General features: G+C 51.0%; 1 protein-coding gene across 1 annotated transcript in view; it reads left to right on the plus strand.

Annotated features, from left to right (window-relative positions):
- Positions 1–1,007: 1,007 nt before the first annotated feature.
- The window catches only part of TBX5 (T-box transcription factor 5), an 85,217-nt gene continuing 64,920 nt past the window's right edge, over positions 1,008–21,304 (plus strand). The window contains exon 1 of the mRNA XM_057306083.1: positions 1,008–1,217. Coding sequence (XP_057162066.1) covers positions 1,133–1,217 — 85 coding nt within the window. The 5' untranslated portion in view covers positions 1,008–1,132. The remainder of the gene's footprint in view (positions 1,218–21,304) is intronic.

Genomic DNA, 21,304 nt, shown 5'->3' on the forward strand with positions numbered 1-21,304 from the left:
GGAGAGGGGTGGCTGGGATCTAAGCCCGCACCCCTGGGACACCCGGCTAAGCAGGAACCCCGAACGGTTTGGCTGTAGTGCTTACCAAAGCCTGGGAAGGTACCAGCCTTACTTCAGCCACAGCGAGGCAGGCGGGACCCCTGGGCCAAAATCCCAGGGCCAGGCAAGGGCCATTCAGTTGGAATTCTTTTCTGGCCTGAATCATTTCATAGGGCGGGGACGAAATGGCATGGGGCCTTTTGGGGTCTGACTGCTCGCCTTTTAGGTGGCAGACGGCTCCCCAAGACAGAGCAGCGAGGATGTCTTTTCCTTCCATTGCCAAGGTTCAGGCTTTCCACGTTTATGACACACCTACTGTGTGCCAGGCCATGCAAGGCTGATCTTCCTAGAGCCGCGTGACTCTGGGACACCGACCACCTCCCCCAGCCTCCATTTATTCATCGGCAAAACGAGGAAAATAACAGTTCGCGCCTCACAGACGTTTTTGAAGAATTAAAGCACATAAGCGCTCGATATGATGAATTTTTCAGACCATGTAAGGGCCAACAGTAGTTTTCTCCTGAGAACCTTTCGTATCTCTTAAGCCCTCCATTTTCCGAAAGAGAAAACAAAACAATCCATTAAACGGTATGCCTCAGCCCTTCCAGAAAATAATCAGGAGCACACAGCAGCCCCGGATAAATTGGTAGAAAACTCCCGGTGATTATAGGGACAGGCACTATGTCTACTCGATGGTGATTTTCTGACCACCAAAATATTCCTTATTACGGACTTGCTGGCGTTCTGTGGATTAACAGCTCCGGCCGCACTCGGGCACTCATTGCCCCCACCCCGGCAAAGCTCCCCAGGCCCCGAGAAGGTGTGACTTCAGACATAATGGTAAGGATGGGGGGGCGGGGGCGGAATGTAGGCCTGTGTGTGAGGTGATTGTAACCAGAAACACCTCGGCAGGCATCTCGCTGCTGTCCTGAGCGCCGCTGGCAGGCAGCCGGGCCCCCGGAGCCGGGAGCCGGCCAGAGGTGCCCTGGCTCGCCGCTGACCGCCCCTCCTGGGCCCGGCCGGCCGATAGCTTATCGGGCCCACTCGGGGGGCGCCCGGTGCTACAACCGGAAACGCAGCTGGAGGCCAGTGGATGCTGGATGGAGAGCTTTGCGCCAGGGTGCGCGCAAGTCCGCCCTTAGGCTGCCGGAGCAGGCCCCCGTGCATCCGGCGACCAGGTAAGGCACCAGGGGGGTGGGGAGCGACTGCCGTGCCTGTACCCTCGGGGCAGTGTTCCCTCTGGGCCTGCAAAAGGCTGGCATTTTCTGAGAGCCAGAGGGGTGGGGAGGGGCGTGAAGGGATGGCAGGGGTCTGTGCAACCTGGCAGCCCCGGGCTGCAGGGTAGGGGTGTTGTGAGGGCAGGAAGAGGAGAGGAGGTGTGCACCCCAAGTTGTCGGTAAGGGTGTGCCTGTGAGGTGTGCCCGACCTCTGAGGTGCGTTGTCACTTTCCCACGGCGGGGCTTGACCCTCGTGGGCTCGGCCAGGACCTGCGTGCACTCTCTTCCACTGCGACGTGAGCTCGCATGTTGGGGTGCCTGTGTTGGGGTGGAAGGGCCTGTAGTAAGAAGCTGATTGTGGTGTGTGAGAAAATGACAGGGATTTGAGGTCTGAAGCCCTGAGTTTGACTCCGGACTCTGCAGTTTTTACTGTGCACTCTTGGGCTAGTGGCTTAACTTCTCTGGGCCCATCCTCCTCATCTTGCAGCTACAAATGCTAATAGCGACTAAGTCGCTTGTTGGGGTTTAATAAGGTGATCATTTGAAAAATCGGTTTAAAAATAGAAAGAAAGAGCCTTATTTTGGGTGGTCTATTCTTAGAAACTTCAGGCACTGTCTAGATAGAATCAACCAGCAGCCCAGCTGCCTGGGATGTGCATTCCCCTGGAAGGGGACCCAGGTGGGATCGAGCAGGTTGAACCATGGCCTGCTTCTGCCCTGAGCAGGTGTCCCCAGTCCTGGGGGAAGACGTTTGGGAGGAATAAACCCCGAATCCATGAACTGCAGAAAGGCTTGGCAGACGCCAGCCAAGTGTGCCTCCACAGCCTCTAACTCCAGCACCCCAAAGGATTGCTTGGGAATGGGCCCTGGGAAATCGCGGCCAGATCCGGGCCCCCGGGAAGGCCTCTCCAGGGCGCGCCCTCGCGCTGCTCCAGCGCGCTCCCAGCGTTCTTCCAGTTCACTCGGGACGGCCAGGGACCCGCGGGCAGACGCGCAGACAGACAGACGCCGCGGTGCCGGGCGGTCTCCGGCTGCGGCCCGGGTCTGCGAATCAAAGGAGGGGCGTACTCCTGTCACCCTCTCCCCCTGCTCTGCTCGCCAGGGAGCACTGAGCGGGGCTCGGACTAGTCAGCTTTGCGAGGGGGGGGGGGCGAGCCCCTTCCTAAGGCACTGCTCAGAGTCTGTGCTCTATCTCTTCGCTTTAAGCAGGGGACCTTCACCTGTCCAGGGACTCTGGAAAATTAGATGCAAAATCGACTACCGAAGTGCGTTTTTTCTTCTTTGGTGCAGAGAAGGGCCATCTTTTTATCAGCTTCTTTTTTTTTTAAAGATTTTATTTATTTATTTGACAGAGATAGAGACAGCCAGCGAGAGAGGGAACACAAGCAGGGGGAGTGGGAGAGGAAGAAGCAGGCTCACAGCAGAGGAGCCCGATGTGGGGCTCGATCCCATAACGCCGGGATCACGCCCTGAGCCGAAGACAGATGCTTAACCACTGTGCCACCCAGGCGCCCCTTTATCAGCTTCTCAAAAGGTCTACATTGCCGGAAAGGTTAAGAACCCCCCCTTCCCCACCAGGACCTCAGGGCCTTATCCTTGGCGGGCAAGGTGGAGCGTTCCAGATTGGGGTGTTCTTCTCCTACATCTGCCTTCAAGGCAGCTGGCTGTGAAAGACAGCACATCAGTGCGTAGACATCTCAAAAACGTCCCTTCCAAATGCTTAAAGGGAAACTGAGGCCCCAGGGAAGGGCTGCCATCGCCTCAAGGTCGAGATAGCTAGTTAGAGGCTGAAAGCCAAGCTCAGGCCCCTTGGCTCTTAATCTAATGCTGGTAAGAATCCCCAAGTATCAGGAGTCCAAAATGGGGCCCAAATCGACCTCCAAAACGTCCTAGGTTAAGGTGCTGGCTTCTGGTCATTGTTAGTTTTTAATGACACGTGCTAAGCTGGTTTGAAGGACAAAAACTTGCATAAAGCGGCAGCTGCCAGCAACATGGGGAGGTAAGAGGCCCTGCTTTGCTCCTTCCTTAATTAGGGGGCCTTTAACCTTTTGGATGGCAAGGTATCCACAGACAAGCTGATGAAAACTATGAATTTTCTTCAGGAAAATACACCAAAGTTCCCAATTTCGGGCAGAGCATCCCCTGCTCTGCAGCCCTTTGACGGCCATCCATGTAGATCATACTAAAACCACCTCACTTTAACTGAAGGAAGATCGAGCCCAGGGCAGAGGCTGGTCTGGGGACCGCCTTTGGGTACCGCGTCTCTGGAAGAGGCTGGTCCCCAGGGCTGTGTGGGAGTCTCATCCGCACATGGGTGCGCGCGCGCGCACGCACACGCACGGTCCCTCAGCAGACCCACACCCGCGCACCCCGCCGTTATTGGCGTGGCCTCGCAGAGGCCTGGCTCCGCATCCACAGCCGAGCAGCGGGGTAGCCAGGAGAAAAGTTCAAGTCGCCAGCCCACGCTTAGCTGAAATGCTCTTTAACACCCCAGCCCCTCCAGCCTCATTGTTTATCCATCTGAGCGACTCCCCTTCCCCGGCCCACTCCCACCCCCACTTTTCCGAGGTCGACTATAAAAATAAACTATTTTTCCTTGTTAATAAATCTCCGCCCGGCGCCCTCTTTTAAAGAACTCCAAAAAAAATCACTGCGCCCCGTGCGAGCGAGCAGAGAGATTAATCTCGAAGCAGGATTTATGTGGCGCGGGCATCCTCAAACAATTGGAGTCATAAAGTGAAATGAGATTCGGAGGCGGGTGGGGGAGGGGGAGGACCTCGGGAACCACAAACACATTTGTGTAGCTAAACAATGTGGAAACTCTTAAAGACCCCTTTTTGCAGACATCTTGCAGCAACGGCGCTTCCCTGTCAACCCGCGGGAAAGGGAGAGAGATATATTAACTGAAGACACAATCTAAAATTACTTAGGGGTTTTAAACATGCGGGCAATGGGGGCGGGGGCGCTGATAAACTGTTGTCCATATTTCCTTCTCTCAGTGTATTATTTCCAAGGTATTTCACCCCCGTCACAATGCCCCCTCCCTCCCCACCCCTTCTTTTCTCTCTCCATTCATTACGCTGACTAGCGTGCAGTGGCCGGAGCCTGGCGGGACTGGAGACTGGCGGGCAGGATCTTGGTTTGCGCCAACGCGCCCGGCACAGTTGTGCCAGTGCGTAAAGATGCGGGTGCGGCACACGGCGCGACGGCGCAGGGCCTCAGATGGGTCACATCTGCCTCTGGGTGACCTTTCTCAGGACCCTTTTCGTTGTAACCTGCGGCCACTCTAGGTTCTTCGGGGGCTTTAGGGATTCTGAGCTGTATTTTTATGCGAGGCGTTGGGCCGGAAAGCAGAAAACCCTTTTCTTCTGCCTCAAGAGTTAGAGCGCGGGAACCCAGCAGCCTGAGACGATAGGGGTCCCAGTCCTGATCCAGAAGTTTAGGGCTGGCTACAGCCTCCTTCAAGCGTCTGGGTGTAGTCTGGCTGGACTGATTGGCTCCAGATACAGAACTGGGGGTGAAGCAGATTCTCCCTGCTGTTGGGAGGACTTGTGTAGGGTTGTTTTTAAAGTGTGGAGAAAAATGGGGGGCGACGGCAGTCATCGCACCCTGGACGCGACATCTAGAGCACAGGACTCCCACAGTCATGAATTCGCTCCATGAACCAGGTGGTCTGAGTTGTGTATTGGAGTCCTGCTTGCTCATCTGTAAAATGGGGATATAACAGTATCTACCCCTAAGAATGGTCCGGGGAGTAGATGAACATAAGGCTCCATGAAAAGCATAGGCGGTCCATGAGTGTCAGATGTTTTTGTGGTTATGACTTATTATGACTGAGTCGTGAGAGCCTGGCAGGGGCCACAAGCCTGCCCCCTTACTCTACAGAGGGGACACAGGCCAGGGAGAGACATGCGGAGTCCCAGAGGGGGATTATGATGCAGTTAAGATTGAAAGCCTGATTTCTGGATTCATCCGTTGATTCAATAAATATTCCATTGTTTTCAGGCACCGTGCTGGGCTCTGAGGACCCAGCTGTTACCGGGACGGTCCTCTGCCCTGAGCAGCCCGTCCATCACTGGGGGGAGACCGGTGTTGAAAATAACAGCGCCTCGTTCGGTGCCAAACTTTTGCCTGCGCGGTTCCGTAACGCCTTTCTGGTCACAGCTGGGGCGCTGCAGACGGAGCCCTGCCCCCAGGGGGCACACACATGGGGAGGGCACTGAAGAAGGAGAAGGGAAAAAAGGCCAGCGCGGAGAAGGACACAGTGGCCGCCGCTCAGCGCCTGCCTGTGACCAGCGGCGCAGCCTTGCCTGGGCTGCCGGCTGCGGCTGTCGCCCTTGCGGGGCGGGCGGCCAGCAAAACATTTCCAAACGTGTCTGGGCCCGATTCCGGAGTGTGAGGCAATCCCTCTGGCCCACACTGCCGGCGGACCCTTTATTTAGGCGCGTTTCAGCCGGGCAGCGCTCGTCAGCGCCACTTATGTCATCTTTTCTGGGTCCGCGCGGGTAAATCTGCTCTGAGCGCACCCAGCGACCCTCCCCTCCGAGTGGCCCCGTCTCCCGCTCCTCCGACCCAGGGATTTGCTCCAGGGGGGCTTAGCCGCCACCGCCGGGCTGTTCTCAGTGCCCCGCCAGTGTGGCCGAGGGGAAAATGCCAGCCCCGACCGCGCATTTTGAAATGAGACAAAACGAAAAACGCCACTGAGCTTTTTACTGAAATCGCCACCTTGTTACAAATTCCCCCGTCCCATGCCTCTGGCATTATACGGGCGGAATTGCCAAGTATCTGGATGTTAATATTGAATTGTCCAGAATTTCTTGGATTTGCCAACCGGTCAAAATCTGCTCTTATGGGGACAACTGTCCAGATTGGATTAGCAAGAGTGAAATATTGCGTCCCTGACTCCGAAGGATATACCGGCTCCCAAAATTTCCAGATACTTGTGATGTTTTTTCTTCCCTTTGACAAATTTTCCTCTGCCCCGAGGCTGGGATGGAGGGAGGAGAGAGGGGTCTGGTGAAGACGGTGGTGAGAAGGATGGTCAGCTGGGCTTCCTCTCAATGGAAGTGTCAAGCCGATTTCTTGGCCTAGGGAAGAGCCTCAAATTCGGCCCCAGGTTTCCCACATGGAGGCACTCGTAGACTCCCCCCGCCAACTCCCCACCATACACTCAGAAATAGAAAAATTAAAGAGCTCCTTCTAATCATGCAGACACTCGAACTCCAAACTTTCCCCAAATATCCAGATCGTTAAGTATATATAGGGGAGGGGAAGCTAAGCCCCAAATGTCTGGCTCATTGTCTAATTTTTTCAGCCCCATTTACCCAAGGAAGGTATAGATACACATTTTATCTTGAAAGGCAAACACAACACAACAAAACAAAAAATCCTGTATTCGTGTGTTCGGTGCAAACAACCCCCTCCCCGCCCTTGGCCGCGGTGTGCCCCTTCAACCCAGCGGAGGCAGTGGGCAGCAGGGACAGTCGGGCCGGGCTGGGGACAATTCTGTCGAATTTTTTTCAGCTTCGGAAGTGTCTGTCAGATCTCAGCTTCCAGTGGATACTGTTTTGTGGCAAAGGCGCCAATTTCTGACCCTTTCGTTTCCTGGAAGGCCCCTCTGGGGGAGAGGGTTTCTCTGGCATCATGTCTCTGGCAGAGCCTAAGGATAAAGGCCCATTTTACACTTACAAAGCCCAGTGAATTCGCGCGCGAAATTTCCCCAACCATTTGGGTATTTGGAAAGGAAACCCGGCCGGCCGGCCAGGGGCCAGGGGTCGAATCATCCAGGCAGGCTGGGTCCGAATTCCTTTCCCGGTCCTTCCCTTCCCGGGTGTAGAGCTCTGCTTGGCAGCAGGAAGGTCTGAAAAGCCAGGCGGAAAAGTCCCCTCCCCCAGGCGCTCCCTGAAGACCTAGGCAGGTTACGGTCCTCTGGTCCTGGGGGACATTTGTGAGGGCACAGTGACCCCTTGGCTTTCACAACTGGAGGGAGGGGATGAAACGGTGTCCTCCAGCAGCACACAAAGAGGAGGGGAGGTTAGGGTACATGAAGGATCAATCCATCCTCTGCTCCGTTGTCCCCCCCTCCCCAGGAAGCCTGCGGAACAGTAACCGAGTCACAGGTGAGGTCCTGGACCCCAGTCATGGTTCCAAAGGCTTGACTTAGGGTTCATGGACCTCCTTCCTCTTGGAGAGGAGATCCAGAGTTTTTATTGCCTCTAACCAATCCTCTCACTAAAGCCTGCTCTCCACCAGCCGGCTTCCACCTACCCTTAGACTCCGATTAAACCAGGATGCTTTGGGGTGGGGCTGGGAACGTAGTAAACAAAATCAAAATCGTTCTGGAGTCTGAATGCCTGACCGGAAACTCTCCCCTCATTTGCTGAGAGGCGTTGGGCAAACTATCTAACCTCTCTGAACTTCCTCCTCATCTGTGAACCAGGAGGATAACACACCTTCCCTCGAAGGGTTGTTAGGAGAAGCAAGCCATGTCTGCCCTGGGTTCTCAGCCAGAGGGCTGTGGAACACAGCCTGGCAGCCGCTGGTCTCACCCACCCGGTGCCAATACAATAAAATACATCTATATTTTTGGTCTCGTCCAGAAACAGCAGCACGGAGTGTAGGATATCTTCCTACCCAGCTGTGAGGGGGGAATGTCTGCTTCTCACCCCTACGGCTAGTCTTCAGGTTCTGGGTTCCAATCCAAGCCCTGCCCCTTTCTAGCTGGGTTATAATGCTGGGCAAACGCTTCTCCTCTCCGTACCTCCAATGCGCAGAGGGAGAAATGAGTCCCGCCTCCAGGGTCTTTGCGGGGATCAAATAAGCCAGTAGGTGCGCGGCACATGGTAGTGAGATTGAGAGATACAATATCACAGCACGTCGTAACAAACACATAAGCACAGCCTAACACAATATACACATCCTAATGGAAGGTAAACGCGGTATAATATCCGATATTACGATGTGTTATATTGTATTATAATTCTGGGCACACGTGTGCGCACTGGGAGGGACTGACTGCCTTAGCCAGGGCAGGCTTCGCCATTGCAGTGCCCGTGGGGGACACATGGGCTTGCTATCCCCACTTTTCCCCCAGTGGTTGCCGACCGGCGTTTGCAGCGCGCATCGAGCCCTTGGCAAAACGCGAGGACTTTCGCTTTCTCCCGGTGGCGCTGCTCTGGGCTGGATGCAACAGGCCCGGGGAAGTTTTAGGAGGCTCCCGGACACTGGGAAACCTTGGTAGGGTGTGGGCGCTCTGTGGCGGCAGCCAGTTACCCGTGGACACCTAGGAGACCGTGCGTCCGAGGGAATTCGCGAGGCGCAGCGCAGGGCTGTGCAAACGCACGCCGCTGCTGGAACGCACGGACCCCGCGGAGCGGCAAGTTTGGGGGAGGCAAAGAGAGGACCGGAACACACCCACCCTCTCCGCTTTCCCTTCGGCTCGGGGAGCAGGCAGCGCCCGCGGGGGAAGCAAGGCAATTTTTCTTTTACGCGCTGTTTCTCGGGACTTGGGCAGTCCCGAAGATGTGCAGTCTAACCCACCACCGAGAAACGATTTTTTGGAGCCCTTTCTTTGGCTCTGCATGGGCATCACACATCAGCACAGTTGTTTGCAGCGGCAGACTCATGGGCGCGAACACTAAATCACTTGCCCAAGGGACAATTTGCCCAAAGAATTATGTGCACACAGAGGTAGGAGCCCACCCCACCTAGCTGGCACGTCGGAATTATTTGCACATCAAGAACCGTTTGCGTATGCTGTTTGCACTTTCCGCGCCGCGGCTGATTTGCGCAATATTATCTGTAGACAGAATCATCTTTGCGCACACACGGTTATTTGCACGCGCGTTAGTGAGTACGCACTTCAGTATATACACGCAAATGAGGGCACACCGCCGCCATTGTACTTGTGCACAGCTTTGGCACGCACCCACACGCTCAGACCTCGGGGTGTTAAGAGGAGCGTGAGGTTGGGATCTCCTAATCGGGAAAGCCCCGGAGTTGAGAGGGAAAAACTCTCTCCAGTTCATGCTGGGTCTTTCTCATCGTTGTTCTTTTTTCCGGACGGAGGTCGGAAGCCAGACGATTTTCGCGCTAGGAGAGGCGGCGGGACAAAGGCCGGCCAGAGGGACGCGGGTTTTGAATAGAGGTCCAGGAAGGGTTCTAGGGTTCCGGGCAGCGCTCTGAGCGCAGAGCTCTCGGCGCGCCCTCCCCTCCTCCCCCCAGGCCCCAGAGCCAGGTGGGGCCGGGAGGGACCCAAGGCCTGCGCTCAGAGGCCCGGGAGTTGTGTTTATTTTCGAGTTATTCTTGGCCGCCGTCCACGCGATTATTTGGAGAGCGCAGGGACCTTCGGAGAGAGCTGGGGCCTTGGGGGTGGGGTGGGGGTCCCTTTGCCAGGCCCCACGAGTTTTATGGCGTCGGAGCTCGGGGGGGGGGGCGAAATTACAGGCGGAATCAAAATGTGTAAATTATAGGTTTGTGTTGTAAAGAGGCCTAAGCGCGCCCGCCGGAGAAAGGCGCTTGTGGGTTCCTAGCGGACCCGAGCCAGCTCCGCGCGCGCCCCTGCGCGCCGGGCGTTCGCGGGCTCCGTCCCCAGGCGCGGGCAGCGGGGGCGCCGGGAAGCAAGGCCGCGACGCAGGCCTGGGACTCTGTCCCACAGTGCGTGGCCTCGCCAGCCGGAGAGAAAGGGACCAGGCCCGAGGACCAGCGGCCAGGACGGCGGGAGCTGGGGCCGCTGTCGCCGCCCCCGGCCGTCACCGCCGCGATGGCCTTCTGACTGCAGCCCGGTGATGAGGTTTCATCGAAAATGCCGTTCCGTGCCCAGACATGAGAGGAGCGAAAGCTCATGTAAAAGTTGAGATGTCGGTGCCGCCACGAAAGCGGGTGGTAGCAGCGTGTTGGAAAGAGTTTCAGAAACATCGCCGTTCAAAGCTCTTCGGACTTAATTTTCCATCATTTGGCTTTTCCTGGGTCTTTCCCGCTTTCTCTTCTGTCTTATCTCTTCTTTCCCCCCTTTCATCACGTTTTCCCTAACTGTCGCTTCCTTTCCCCTCTCCCCTCCCGGGCCAGCCTGCCTGCCTGCCTGGCAGCCTTCCCTCCTGGATTCCCTCTTTCCCATTAGATGCTCAAATTTTTTTCTTCTTTCCTTTCTTTTTCTCCTCACAGTTGCAGGATTTCAACGCCCCCCCCCACCCCCCCCCCCCCCGGTCTTTCCGGTGTCTTTCTCCTTATTTACACCATTTTGCATCCCCTCCCCCACCCCTGTTTTCCTCCTCCCCTCCTCTTCGGCACCCCCCTCCCTTGTTCCTTTCTACTTTAGCTTCTGGGCTTAGAATGTGCTGCTGTTTAACTTAAACGTTCTTGACTATGGAAAACCCAACTGCAGCAGGTTGCATTGGCCTGGAGAAAATTTAGGAAGGGGAGAAGGACATTTTAAGAACCATCCAGAAGTCCTGCATTGGGTTAGCGCCAGCCTTTCCAGGACTGGCGTGTGTTGGAGAGGAGGAGGGGCTGCAAGATTACGAAGAGCTCAAAAGTTCCACAGTCAACTGGACTGTCCACTGGGACGGTTGGCATATCCAGTTACCAGCCCGTCCACCCCGTGGGTTACTGCCCATGCATGCATACCAGGCTCTGCACAGGCCCTCTGCCCATTTGATCCCCACCTTTGTTCTGAGAGCCCAGGAGAAAGCCTTGCCAACAGTTAGCAAGGGTTTCAAGAAGACAAACCATCCAACGTTAAAATCCTTCCTAAAACCACCTAGCTCCCTTCCTGGATGACAGATTTCTATTCCCCGCCCCCTGAGCCCACGCCTCCCCCTTTGCAACAGCTGTTCATCCATTGTTCTATTTATTAGGTAAATAGAAATCCCATAAATACACCTGAATGAAAAGCGTCATGTTCCATAATTCGCCGTTCAGAGCTACCAACATTCATCTTCCAACCGTTTCACTTCTTTGGTTTGACAAAGAGGGTAGGAATTCCACACTCTTGCCCCTTTCCTTAAGTGATGAGAATATTAACATCTGACCACACTGCCCCCATAAGTAGCCTCCACCCCATCTACATTTCCAAAGCTTCCTTATTAATAAGAGGTCATTTCCTCCCCAGGCCTTAAACTCTGCCTGCAGTGCAGACCAGAAAGGGAGAAAACGACATCTCTGAGCCTGTGGCAATACCAGGGTGATGGTAGCCTCCTGCGGGGAGAGGCTGGCTGGGGACCCATGCGGGGCACTTCTGCTTCTAGAAGCGGGAGAAACAGGTGCTCCTGTGTGGAGATCAGGGAGGGGCCTTCAGGAAAGAAATACTGGTAGCACACAGTTCATTTCCCAGAGCACTTGCTTTTTATGTCTGGCTTTCTGGAATGACCCAAGCAGCTGGCTGATGAGTCCTATTTCTTTAAGTCATGATTGCCTGGCTTTCTTAAAGCTTAGAAACCAGTAAGATTGGTAAAGATAAACATGTTTAATCAACACATGGTGCTGGCGAGGGTGTGGGAAACAGGCACTCTCAAAAGTCATGAGTGGGGAGAAGGTAGATGGTTGCAACCAACGGGGGGGGGAGTGGAATTTGGGATAGCCCCCCAAAACTGGAGAGCAGAGCACTTTGACTCAGCAATTCCACCCCTCCCCCCCAGATAGCGACTCTACAGGTATAATCAATTCTTCATATGCAAAATGACAGATGTATAAAGATATTCGATGCAGCACTGCTTTGATAGCAAAAAAAAATATTGATAGATTGATCGGTTTTAATGGCTAATTGCTAGATTGATCGGTTTAATGATCGGTTTTAATAATCTAATCTGATTAGATGAACTATGGTAAAAGGAACAGTAAAATACTATGCATCTGTAGAGAAGACTTGGGGGGGGGGGCGCCTGGGTGGCACAGTCGTTAAGCGTCTGCCTTGGGCTCAGGGCGTAATCCCAGCGTTCTGGGATCGAGCCCCACATCAGGCTCCTCTGCTGGGAGCCTGCTTCTTCCTCTCCCACTCGCCCTGCTTGTGTTCCCTTTCTCGCTGGCTGTCTCTGTCAAACAAACAAACAAACAAACAAATAAATAAATAAATAAATAAAAGAAGACTGGGGGGCTTCTGTCTGTATGTGAGAAGAGATCTCTGAGATATAAGTAAAAAAAAAATAAAAGCAAAGGGCAGAACGGTTTGTACAGCGTGTTCCTGTTTGTGGGAGGAAATGCGGTCATGTGGGCTAACGCGTAGACGGTTATACGAGACACTGTGACCCTGCCTCCAGTCTTACTTCTAGAGGCTAACTGGATGGGCAGGAGGGGGAGAATTCCTTTGACTCTATACTCCTTTGTACTTTTGCCCTTGTTTTGCCCTTTGCATGTCTTGCCTATGCCAGGAACAATTTTTTTTTTCTTTTAGATTTTATTTTTAAGTCATCTCTATACCCAACATGGGGCTCAGACTCACAACCCTGAGATTAAGAGTTGCATGCTCTGCGGACTGAGCCAGCAAGGGCTCCGGAAGTCATTTTTTTAAAAGATTTTATTTATTTATTTGAGAGAGAGATAGTGAGAGAGAGCAAGAGCAGGAAGGAGAGGGAGAAGCCGGACATGGGGCTCGATCCCAGGACCCTGAGATCATGACCTGAGCCAAAGGCAGACGCTTAGCCAACTGAGCCACCCAGGTGTCCTGCCCCAGAAGTTTTAAATGAATTGATAAAATATTAGAAAACGGTTGTTGTTCTTGTGGTTCCTTCTACTTCTTCTTTTTTTTTTAAAAAAAGATTTATTTAGTTGAGAGAAAGAATGTGGGGGTGGGGGTGCAGAGGGAGAGGGAGAGGAAATCCCAAGCAGACTCTAAGTGCAGGACCTGGTGTGAGGCTGGATCTCAAGACTCTGAGATCATGACCTGAGCTGAAACCAAGAGTCAGATGCTTAACCGACTGAGCCACCCAGGTGCCTTTAAAAAAAAAAAAAACCGATTTATTTATCTAGCGGTTCTTTTCTTAACAGCACCCCACCCCCATCATCACCTTCCCTGCCCCCCTAGCTTCAACATAGTAGTCCCCATCTGATGAACACTCACCACGGGCAGAGTCCTTTAAAAACATCTCATTTCAGGGGTGGCTGGGTGGCTCAGTTGGTTAAGCGTCTGCCTTCCGCTCAGGTCATGATTCCAGGGCCCTGGGATTAAGCCCTGGGATGGAGCCCTGCCTCTGGATCCTTGCTCCTCTGCCCCTTCCCCTGCTCCTGCTCTCTCTCACTGTCTCTCTCAAATAGGTAAATAAAATCTTTTTTAAAAGGCATCTCATTTCATCCCCACATCAGTTGTGCCAGAGAGACATCCTTAGCCCCATTTTACAGGTGGTTAAACTGAGGCTCTAGGGACACTCCTGCCCAGTCACATACTTCGTAGGATGCTCTCATATCCAGATCATCTGTTTCTGAAGCCTGATAAGATCCCTGCTTCAGCTCCCTCCTCCTCTTCCACCTTTTTCCTTTTCCCAATTGCTCAAGTCCCTCTCCAACCCCTTAATTTCCAGCCTACCCCCCCACCACCACTCACAATCAGTAAATGAAAATAAAATGCTTGCAAGAGGACAGCTAAGTCCAGACCAAAGTGAATCAACGGGTTCTACCGTGAATTCAAAGACGATTGGCTAGAACACACGGTGGCAGATGGCATTGAAGTCGATTTGACAGACAGAAGTCAGTCAGGCACACCCCTTAGCTGTTCACAGGAAACCCACCCGTGGACTCGGTGCTTCAAAAGGATTTGGTCCTGAGCCTGCCCTTCTTCCCTGCAGTTCCCATAAATCCTAGCAGGCCTCCATTCCCGGAGCCAGTGCTAAGCCCTGAAAGGTAATGGGGTGTGAGAATATGGCTTTGAAAATTGCTTGGTTAAGATCCGGATGTGGGGCTAAGATTCCTGTGGGGATCCCTTAAACATAGGAGCTGGGGCTGTTACCGAAATTCCTCTTATCTGAGGTTCGGGCTTCTGCCGTGTGATGCCTTCAAACTTCAAATGCATTCCTTCGCTACCAGAGCAACGCCCCAGGAAGATACCAGGAATCTTAGTTTTTTGGCAGGTGGGACTAACTCAAGGCCAGGTCAGCAAATAGCTCTTGAGAGCCCAAGATGTCCAAGCCGCTGCACACCCAGGATGCTGGAGTGTGTGTTAGTTTCACATACGCTTGTATATTGTACAGATGACATCTCAGCTCTTCAAAAAGTTATATAATGAGGGGTGCCTGGGGTTGAGCGCCTGACTCTTGGTTTTGGCTCAGGTCATGATCTCAGGGGCCTGAGATCCAGCCCCGTGTGGCACTCAGCATGGAGTCTGCTTGTCCCTCTCCCTCTGCTCCTCCCCTTGCTCGCTCTCTCTAATAAATAAATAAATAAATAAATAAATAAATAAATAAATAAAATCTTAAAAAAAATTTATATAATGAAACTATGTCTCCTGCTCCACTCCTCCCCCCACAGTCCAGTTTCCTTCTTCCCAGGCATTTCCAGCTGTGACCTCTCTTTGGTCTATTTTCTGGATACAATTTATGCACAGTTAATGTCTTCTGATTTGAATGGTAACCTTTCATACTTAACATATAGCCATGGCTTAGGGGGTGAGAGCCCAGGTGCCTGAATCCATATCTTGAGCCCCGACCTTTTTAGGTCTGTGTCCTTGAGCAAGTTCCTGAACTTCTCTGCCTGGGTTTTTCCCATCTTTAAAATGGAATTGATATTAGGACCCACCTTAAAGGTTTCCTATGAGGATCAAATGTGACAAAACACGCCAATACCCAGGATTTTGCCTGACACCTGGAAAACATGCAGGGACGATTAGCTTTTAATGTTTGCTACTAATATCAGAATTAATAATAAATAGTCATGCTCTATTCACTCTGCGTTGCTAGACCATTCTCCTTTGCCAGGTTCTTTCCTGATGTAGGTCATGGTGTCTTCTCCCATTGCTAGAAAAATAACTGAGGAATGCTTTTTATGGAAGAAGCTTACAACCTGTAACCTTTGAAAAAGGAGAAAGACACTAAAATTCTCTAATCCTGGCTTTCTCCAAAAGGATAGATGGGGGTAATGGCGTACAAGTAGAAGTGGTATTTCTGTGACTACTGTGTGTGTGTGTGTGTGTGTGTGAGAGAGAGAGAGAGAGAGAGAGAGAGAGAGAGAGATTGACAGTGGAAGCAAATGCCTAAACCCAGAATTCGGCCACTCCGAATGTGGGCAGACCTCAATAAGGAAGGAAGTTTGCATTAAACTTGAAAATGTTTGTGGTCATATTAAAAAGTAAGGTGGCATTTACAAATTTAAGGCTACTGCACGAACTATAAAAGGTCTATTGACTTTTGAAATGAACTTTTCTGGCTAAACACCCATTCCCTTTTATAAGTGCGTTGGAGCATTGTTTATTTAAATTAATCTTATCTTGGCAGAAACTATGGGTGTGGCCTTCGACAAAGGTATTTTCTCTGCGTTCCTTTGAGAGAGCTGCAGGTTGGCAAAGGAGAGGGGGCTGTGCGGTTCAGGGAGTGGTCGAAGGTCTCTATACCTTATGGAGACAACCTTGATCGCTGGGTTCTTCCCTGGAGATGTGTTTTGAAAGTGACTTCCTAGTTCTTTGCAAAGTTCATCATACTTTTGGACAGAGACTAATGCTTTTCTTTTTTGGTCATTAGCAAGTAAAATCCATCCCTCCTCCCCACCAGGAAAGAAGCCAAAGAAACAGGAGGATAGCAAGGAAAATCGCAAATATGCTGAGTGTGAGCTTCTCATAGCAACATAAACAGAGACTTTGTGGGCCCTTTCTTTACACTTGGAACAAATTCTGTAAATACAGAAAAGTGCACAGGTTATTACATCTAATGCCCGTGTGTTTAACACCCAGAAAGAAAACACTAATTAACCTGTGGTCATATCTGCTTCAAATCCTTTTTTAAATAACGGAAGTAAAATATTATAAAGCTGAAGTGCTTTTCCCTTTTCTGATACCATCGTCTTCTTGCTTCCACTCCTTAAATGTAACCACTATCGTGATTTTGGCAAATATCTGCAGTTGCATTTTTATACTTTCATAAAATATGCACTTCTCCAAGAGTGATATAAAAATGGAGTTTGTGTTTTTTCTTAGTTTGCATGAATCTCATATTGCGTATACGGTTCTACAATTCGCTATTTTCCCCTTCCACATATTTCTGAAAATTGTATTTCATTAGTACTGGTAAATAGATAAAATATATAATTGCAGGTATCATAAACAGGTTTTGCTCGTCCTAATCACTACCCCGCAAGTTATTATATAATAATAATTGCAGCTAAGGCATGCGTAGCGCTTTCCAGGTGCCAAGCAGTTTATTTAATGAATTTATGAAGTGCATTTATTTAATGAATTCTCACACCTATGAAAGAGTTGCTATTGTTACCTCATTATTCAGATGAGTAAACTGAGGCATACAGGAGTGCCTTGGCTGGCTTAGTCAGTGGAGAGTGCAACTCTTGATCTCGGGGTTGTGAGTTCCAGCCCCACGCTGGGTATAGAGATTACTTAAAATAATTTTTAAAAAAAATACAACCTGGGGCACCATTCGGCTAAGTGTCTACTCTTGGTTTCTGCTCAGGTCCTGATCTCGGGGTCCTGAGATCCAGTCCTGCAACAGGCTCCCTGCTGAGCCCAGAGTCAGCTAAAGTTTCTCTCTCCCTCTCCCTCTGCCCCTCCCTGCGTCATGCTCTCTCTCTCTCTCTCAAATAAATAAATAACTCTTGAAAAAAAAAACCTGAGGCATACAGAATTAAGTAACTAGCCCAAGGTCACTTTCTCTCTTGATGGGTATCTAGATTGTTTCCTTTTTTTTTTTTTTAATCATTGTAAACAACAATAGAGTAAACATCTTTATACCTGCTTCTTCATATATGCTGGTTACTACTCTCTGTGCAAGAGTTTCTATCAGGTAGAAGCCCCAGAGAAGTGCTGCCATTTAGAGAGGACGCCCTGCAGATTTTACTAAACATTTTCAATGCCATATTTGCATGTGTGACCTTGGGCAGCCTTGACCTTGGGCAGCCTTGACCTTGCCGATCCTCAGTTCCTTTGTTTGTCGAATGGGGACATACAGGCTGGCTTGCAAAGGTTGAGATGGAGATTGAAAGGGATGTCACATGGCACAGCTAGTCGTGGAGTGATACCCGTAGTACTGATAGCTGTTAGAGTCACCAATGAGAATATTACTGTTGCATTACGCTACGGCCACATTGGCCAGACTTTGGTCAAGGATACAAAGTCCAAAGTTGAAAAGTGGCTGTGAGGACCGAAAAGAAAAACTCTACTTAGTTACTGTCTCATTTTATAGGATTGAAAATAAGCCATAGGAACTTCCGGTAAATGTTTCTAGCAAACCACACCAAACACCCTCGAGGGTGTAAAATGAAGCAGAGACTTGAAAAACAGAAATGGGCCATTCTGGGCCAGCTGGTGGCTGCTGTGTGACCCTGGGCAGACCACTCGACCTCTCTGTGTGTCTAGTTCTCCAGATCTCAAGGAAAAAGAATTACGCTTTCTCGCCTTGCAACATAAGGCTGCTGTGAACGAGCAGAAATGGGCAGGTGAGGGCTGGTGGATTGAATGAATCCTTTTTGAATTATTGAAAATAAAAGATTTGGCGTATATTTATGTTTTAAAAGATTTTATTTATTTATTTGAGAAAGAGAGAAAGAAAGCATGAGCAGGGGGGAGGGGCAGAGGGAGAGGGAGAAGACGACTCCCCACTGAGCACGGAGCCTGAATACGGGCTTGATCCCAGGACCCCAGGACCCCAGCATCCTGGCCTGAGTGGAAGGCAGATGCCCAACTGCCTGAGCCATTCAGGCACCCCCAATCTGGCGTATACTTAAAGATATAATTTTCTGTACCTTAGACTCTGTGTACATATTTACAACATTCCAGAAAATTCTATCCTAACTTTTGAAATTGGTTTTCCTTCGGCGATAAAGAGAACACTTTCTATTAGTGTGTTATGGGATTTTTCTTGTTACTCTGCCGACTTCCGGTTCATGAAAATATTAAGGCTTTGTGTTCCTACATAACCCGAGGTAGCAGAAAGGTGGGAGGGAGGGGAAATACACAGACACGACTCAATCGAACAGTCGTTTTGCAAACAATTGGTTACTTGACGGAACTCTATTAGTTGCTTTCAAAACCTCGTGGCTGACCGAATTCAGTGTCTTTATCTATCTGCCACCAGTGCCAAGATGTTAACCACCCCCCCAACTAGTTGTGTTTAAGATTTCTTCAATCAGTTATCAGCTAAATTCAGCTTCTTTTTATGTCAAAAATAGCTCACTGGTCGCTTGAGTCAAGCCAGTTGGCATCTCTTCAAACTGGTTCGTCTGAGCCTTGGAGCGGCAGGAAATGCTCCGGTCCTGCTCCTAGCTGAGACCTCATTGATGTCAGTTGGAATGGGGCCATTTTCATTTGCTAATAAAGCCCCACAATCCACGGGGAAGAACCGATGAAAGACGCTGGCTGCTGCGGGTTACAGGGAAACAATACAGCAGATCCTCTGGGGAAGGGGGACGGTCAGAAGGAGACTGAACCGGTCATCCAAACCTCTCTTCCAGCCAAGTCCTGATGGTATCCTGGCTACCTTACTCCTCCGCACGCACATGGTGTGGGAAAAATCGGACTGGAGACAGGGCGTGGGTAAGGGGGAGAGAGAGTGAGGGAGATTGAAAGCAAGGAGGAGGATGGAATAGAAGTGTTCTGTTTGGGTAAATCAGCCAGGAGAAGACTGCGGAATGCATATCACTCAAACGCAGAAGAGAGAGCGTTGGTGCTCTCTGGCATGGAAAGTTCTAGAGCAACATCAGTTGTTCGTATGGTGGTTGTGCCATGTCAGGCAGAAGTAGGACCTTGTTACTGTTGCGTGGTGGGCATTAGATATGTTTTCAGGAGACGTGTGTCCGGGTGGGAAGCTGACAAGGCGTGGCTGTGGTGGCTTTGTGATATGTTTGTATGGAGTTGAATGTTACGGAAGTCACTCCTCCCCCAAGTTCAGTCATTGTCAAGTGAACTCCGGCATTTTTGCCATCCGCAAGACTTGCCCGCTCAATGGTCCTTTTTTCCACTCACCTTCCTAAACCTGAAAATCCACTTTGGACTCATCCTAAGCACTCATGAGTTTGGCGGATGAGTTTACTTTTCCATAACAATCATTCAAATGATTGTACAAGTGTTAATCTCGTTTTCCAAAGTTCATCTTGTGACACCGAAAATCATCTCAAGCATGGCCACGTTAGGGGAGACATTTCAGGGTGAGGGTAAAAACACAGGGTTTGGTGTCAGCCAGACGAGAGTGACACCCTGGGTCTTACACTGAGCCGCTAGGTAACTTTGTTCAATTTATTCAACCACTTTGAGCCTCAGTCTCCCCATCAGTAGAATGGAACTAATAGTGCCATCTTTCTTTTTCTAAGATTTTATTTATTTATTTGAGGGAGAGAGAGAGCATGTGCACAAGCAGGGGGGAGGGGCAGAGGGAGAGGGAGAAGAAGACTCTCCGATGAGCAGGGAGCCCAACGCGGGGCTCTATCTCAGGACATGGAGATCATGACCTGAGCTGAAGGCAGACGCGTAAGTGACTGAGCCACCCAGGCGCCCCAATAGTGCCATCCTTATGGGGCTCTCGGGAAAATGAAATGAGATGGGGGCATGTATAGTGTTTGCCGGGTACAGAATGACTCTAACGAGTCAGGAAAAGCCTGTCACCAGCTGAATTGTGTCCTCCCAAAATTCATATGCTGAACTTCTAACCCTTGGAAGCTCCGAAGGTGCCCTAGTTGGAGATAAGGCTTTTAAAGAGGTCATTAAGGTAAAACGAGGGTATTCAGGTGGGCCCTCCTGCGTGACACCTGGTGTCCTCACGGAAGAGGAGATTAGGACGCAGACAGAAACACACACAGAAGGAAAGACTGCATGAAGACCCAGGGAGAGGGAGGCCATCTGGAAGCCAAGGCGTGAGGACTCAGAAGAAACCAGCCCTGCCAACACCTTGGCCTTGGCTTCCAGCTTCCAGAGCTGTGAGAAAATAAATGTCTGTTGTTTAAGCCCACAGCCCGTGGTATGCGGGCTCAGGCAAAGAAGTATCAAGCAGATAGAATATAGGTGCCCAGGAGACTCCAGCTTACAGGCCTGGTGATGAGCCAGCTACAGACTGGGCCTGTTTAGATTCAAGACGCAGCTCGTGTTGTTAGATGTTTCTAACGTTCTCTCAGGCCTGAGAAATGAACGTTCATCAAAGAACGTGTTTCAGGCTACTCTCTCTTGGCACAATGCCACTGACCCCCCACCTCACCCCCACACGCCCTGCCAGTCACCAGCCAGACTATTCATATGACTTAATGAATTCCAAAAACACGGACTAATTATTATCACGTACCGGCGTGAACACACTTCACTCCCCACAAGCTGTGAGTGCCGTTGGCAAGGTAGGGCATGCAGTGTCTTACACCCCTCCTCACGTAAGTGGGTGCTTGATGGTTTGATCCCCATGGAAACAGCGGTCAATGAAGGAGGGTGAACTTGGCCCCTTCAGGCCAGGGTGAGATGAGAATTTGGATGGTGGAAAAAAGAGGAGAGGCTATTTCAAGCAAGGAGGAGAGGTTGAGGAAAATCAGATGGAATTGGATTGTAACTGTTACGTGTCCATCTCTTTATGAGACTGTGGTGAGACCATTACGAGTAGGGACAGGGACTCCCTCCTCGGTGGACACGGGTTGTGGCTCGCGGTGCCTGTAGCATAATGGTCATGCAGGAGAAGGTAGCAATAATCGTCAGGACCCTTGCAATCCTCCACATAGCTCACTTCATTGACGGAAACACAACTCAACCTGGTTGAGGCAAAAACACTTAAGAGGGGCGTGTTTTATTGGCTCGTGAAATTGGGAAGTCTAAGGGTGCCTTGGCTTCAGGCATGTTTGGCTCAAGGACCTCAACAATGGGTCAGTGCGCAAATAGTTTTCCGTTTCCTGAGCCATGCATTTGGACGTGGGTACAGACCTCTAGTTACCCCTCCATG

This window comes from Ursus arctos, unplaced genomic scaffold (genome assembly GCF_023065955.2).
Source record: "Ursus arctos isolate Adak ecotype North America unplaced genomic scaffold, UrsArc2.0 scaffold_34, whole genome shotgun sequence".
Classification (NCBI taxonomy): Eukaryota; Metazoa; Chordata; class Mammalia; order Carnivora; family Ursidae; genus Ursus; species Ursus arctos.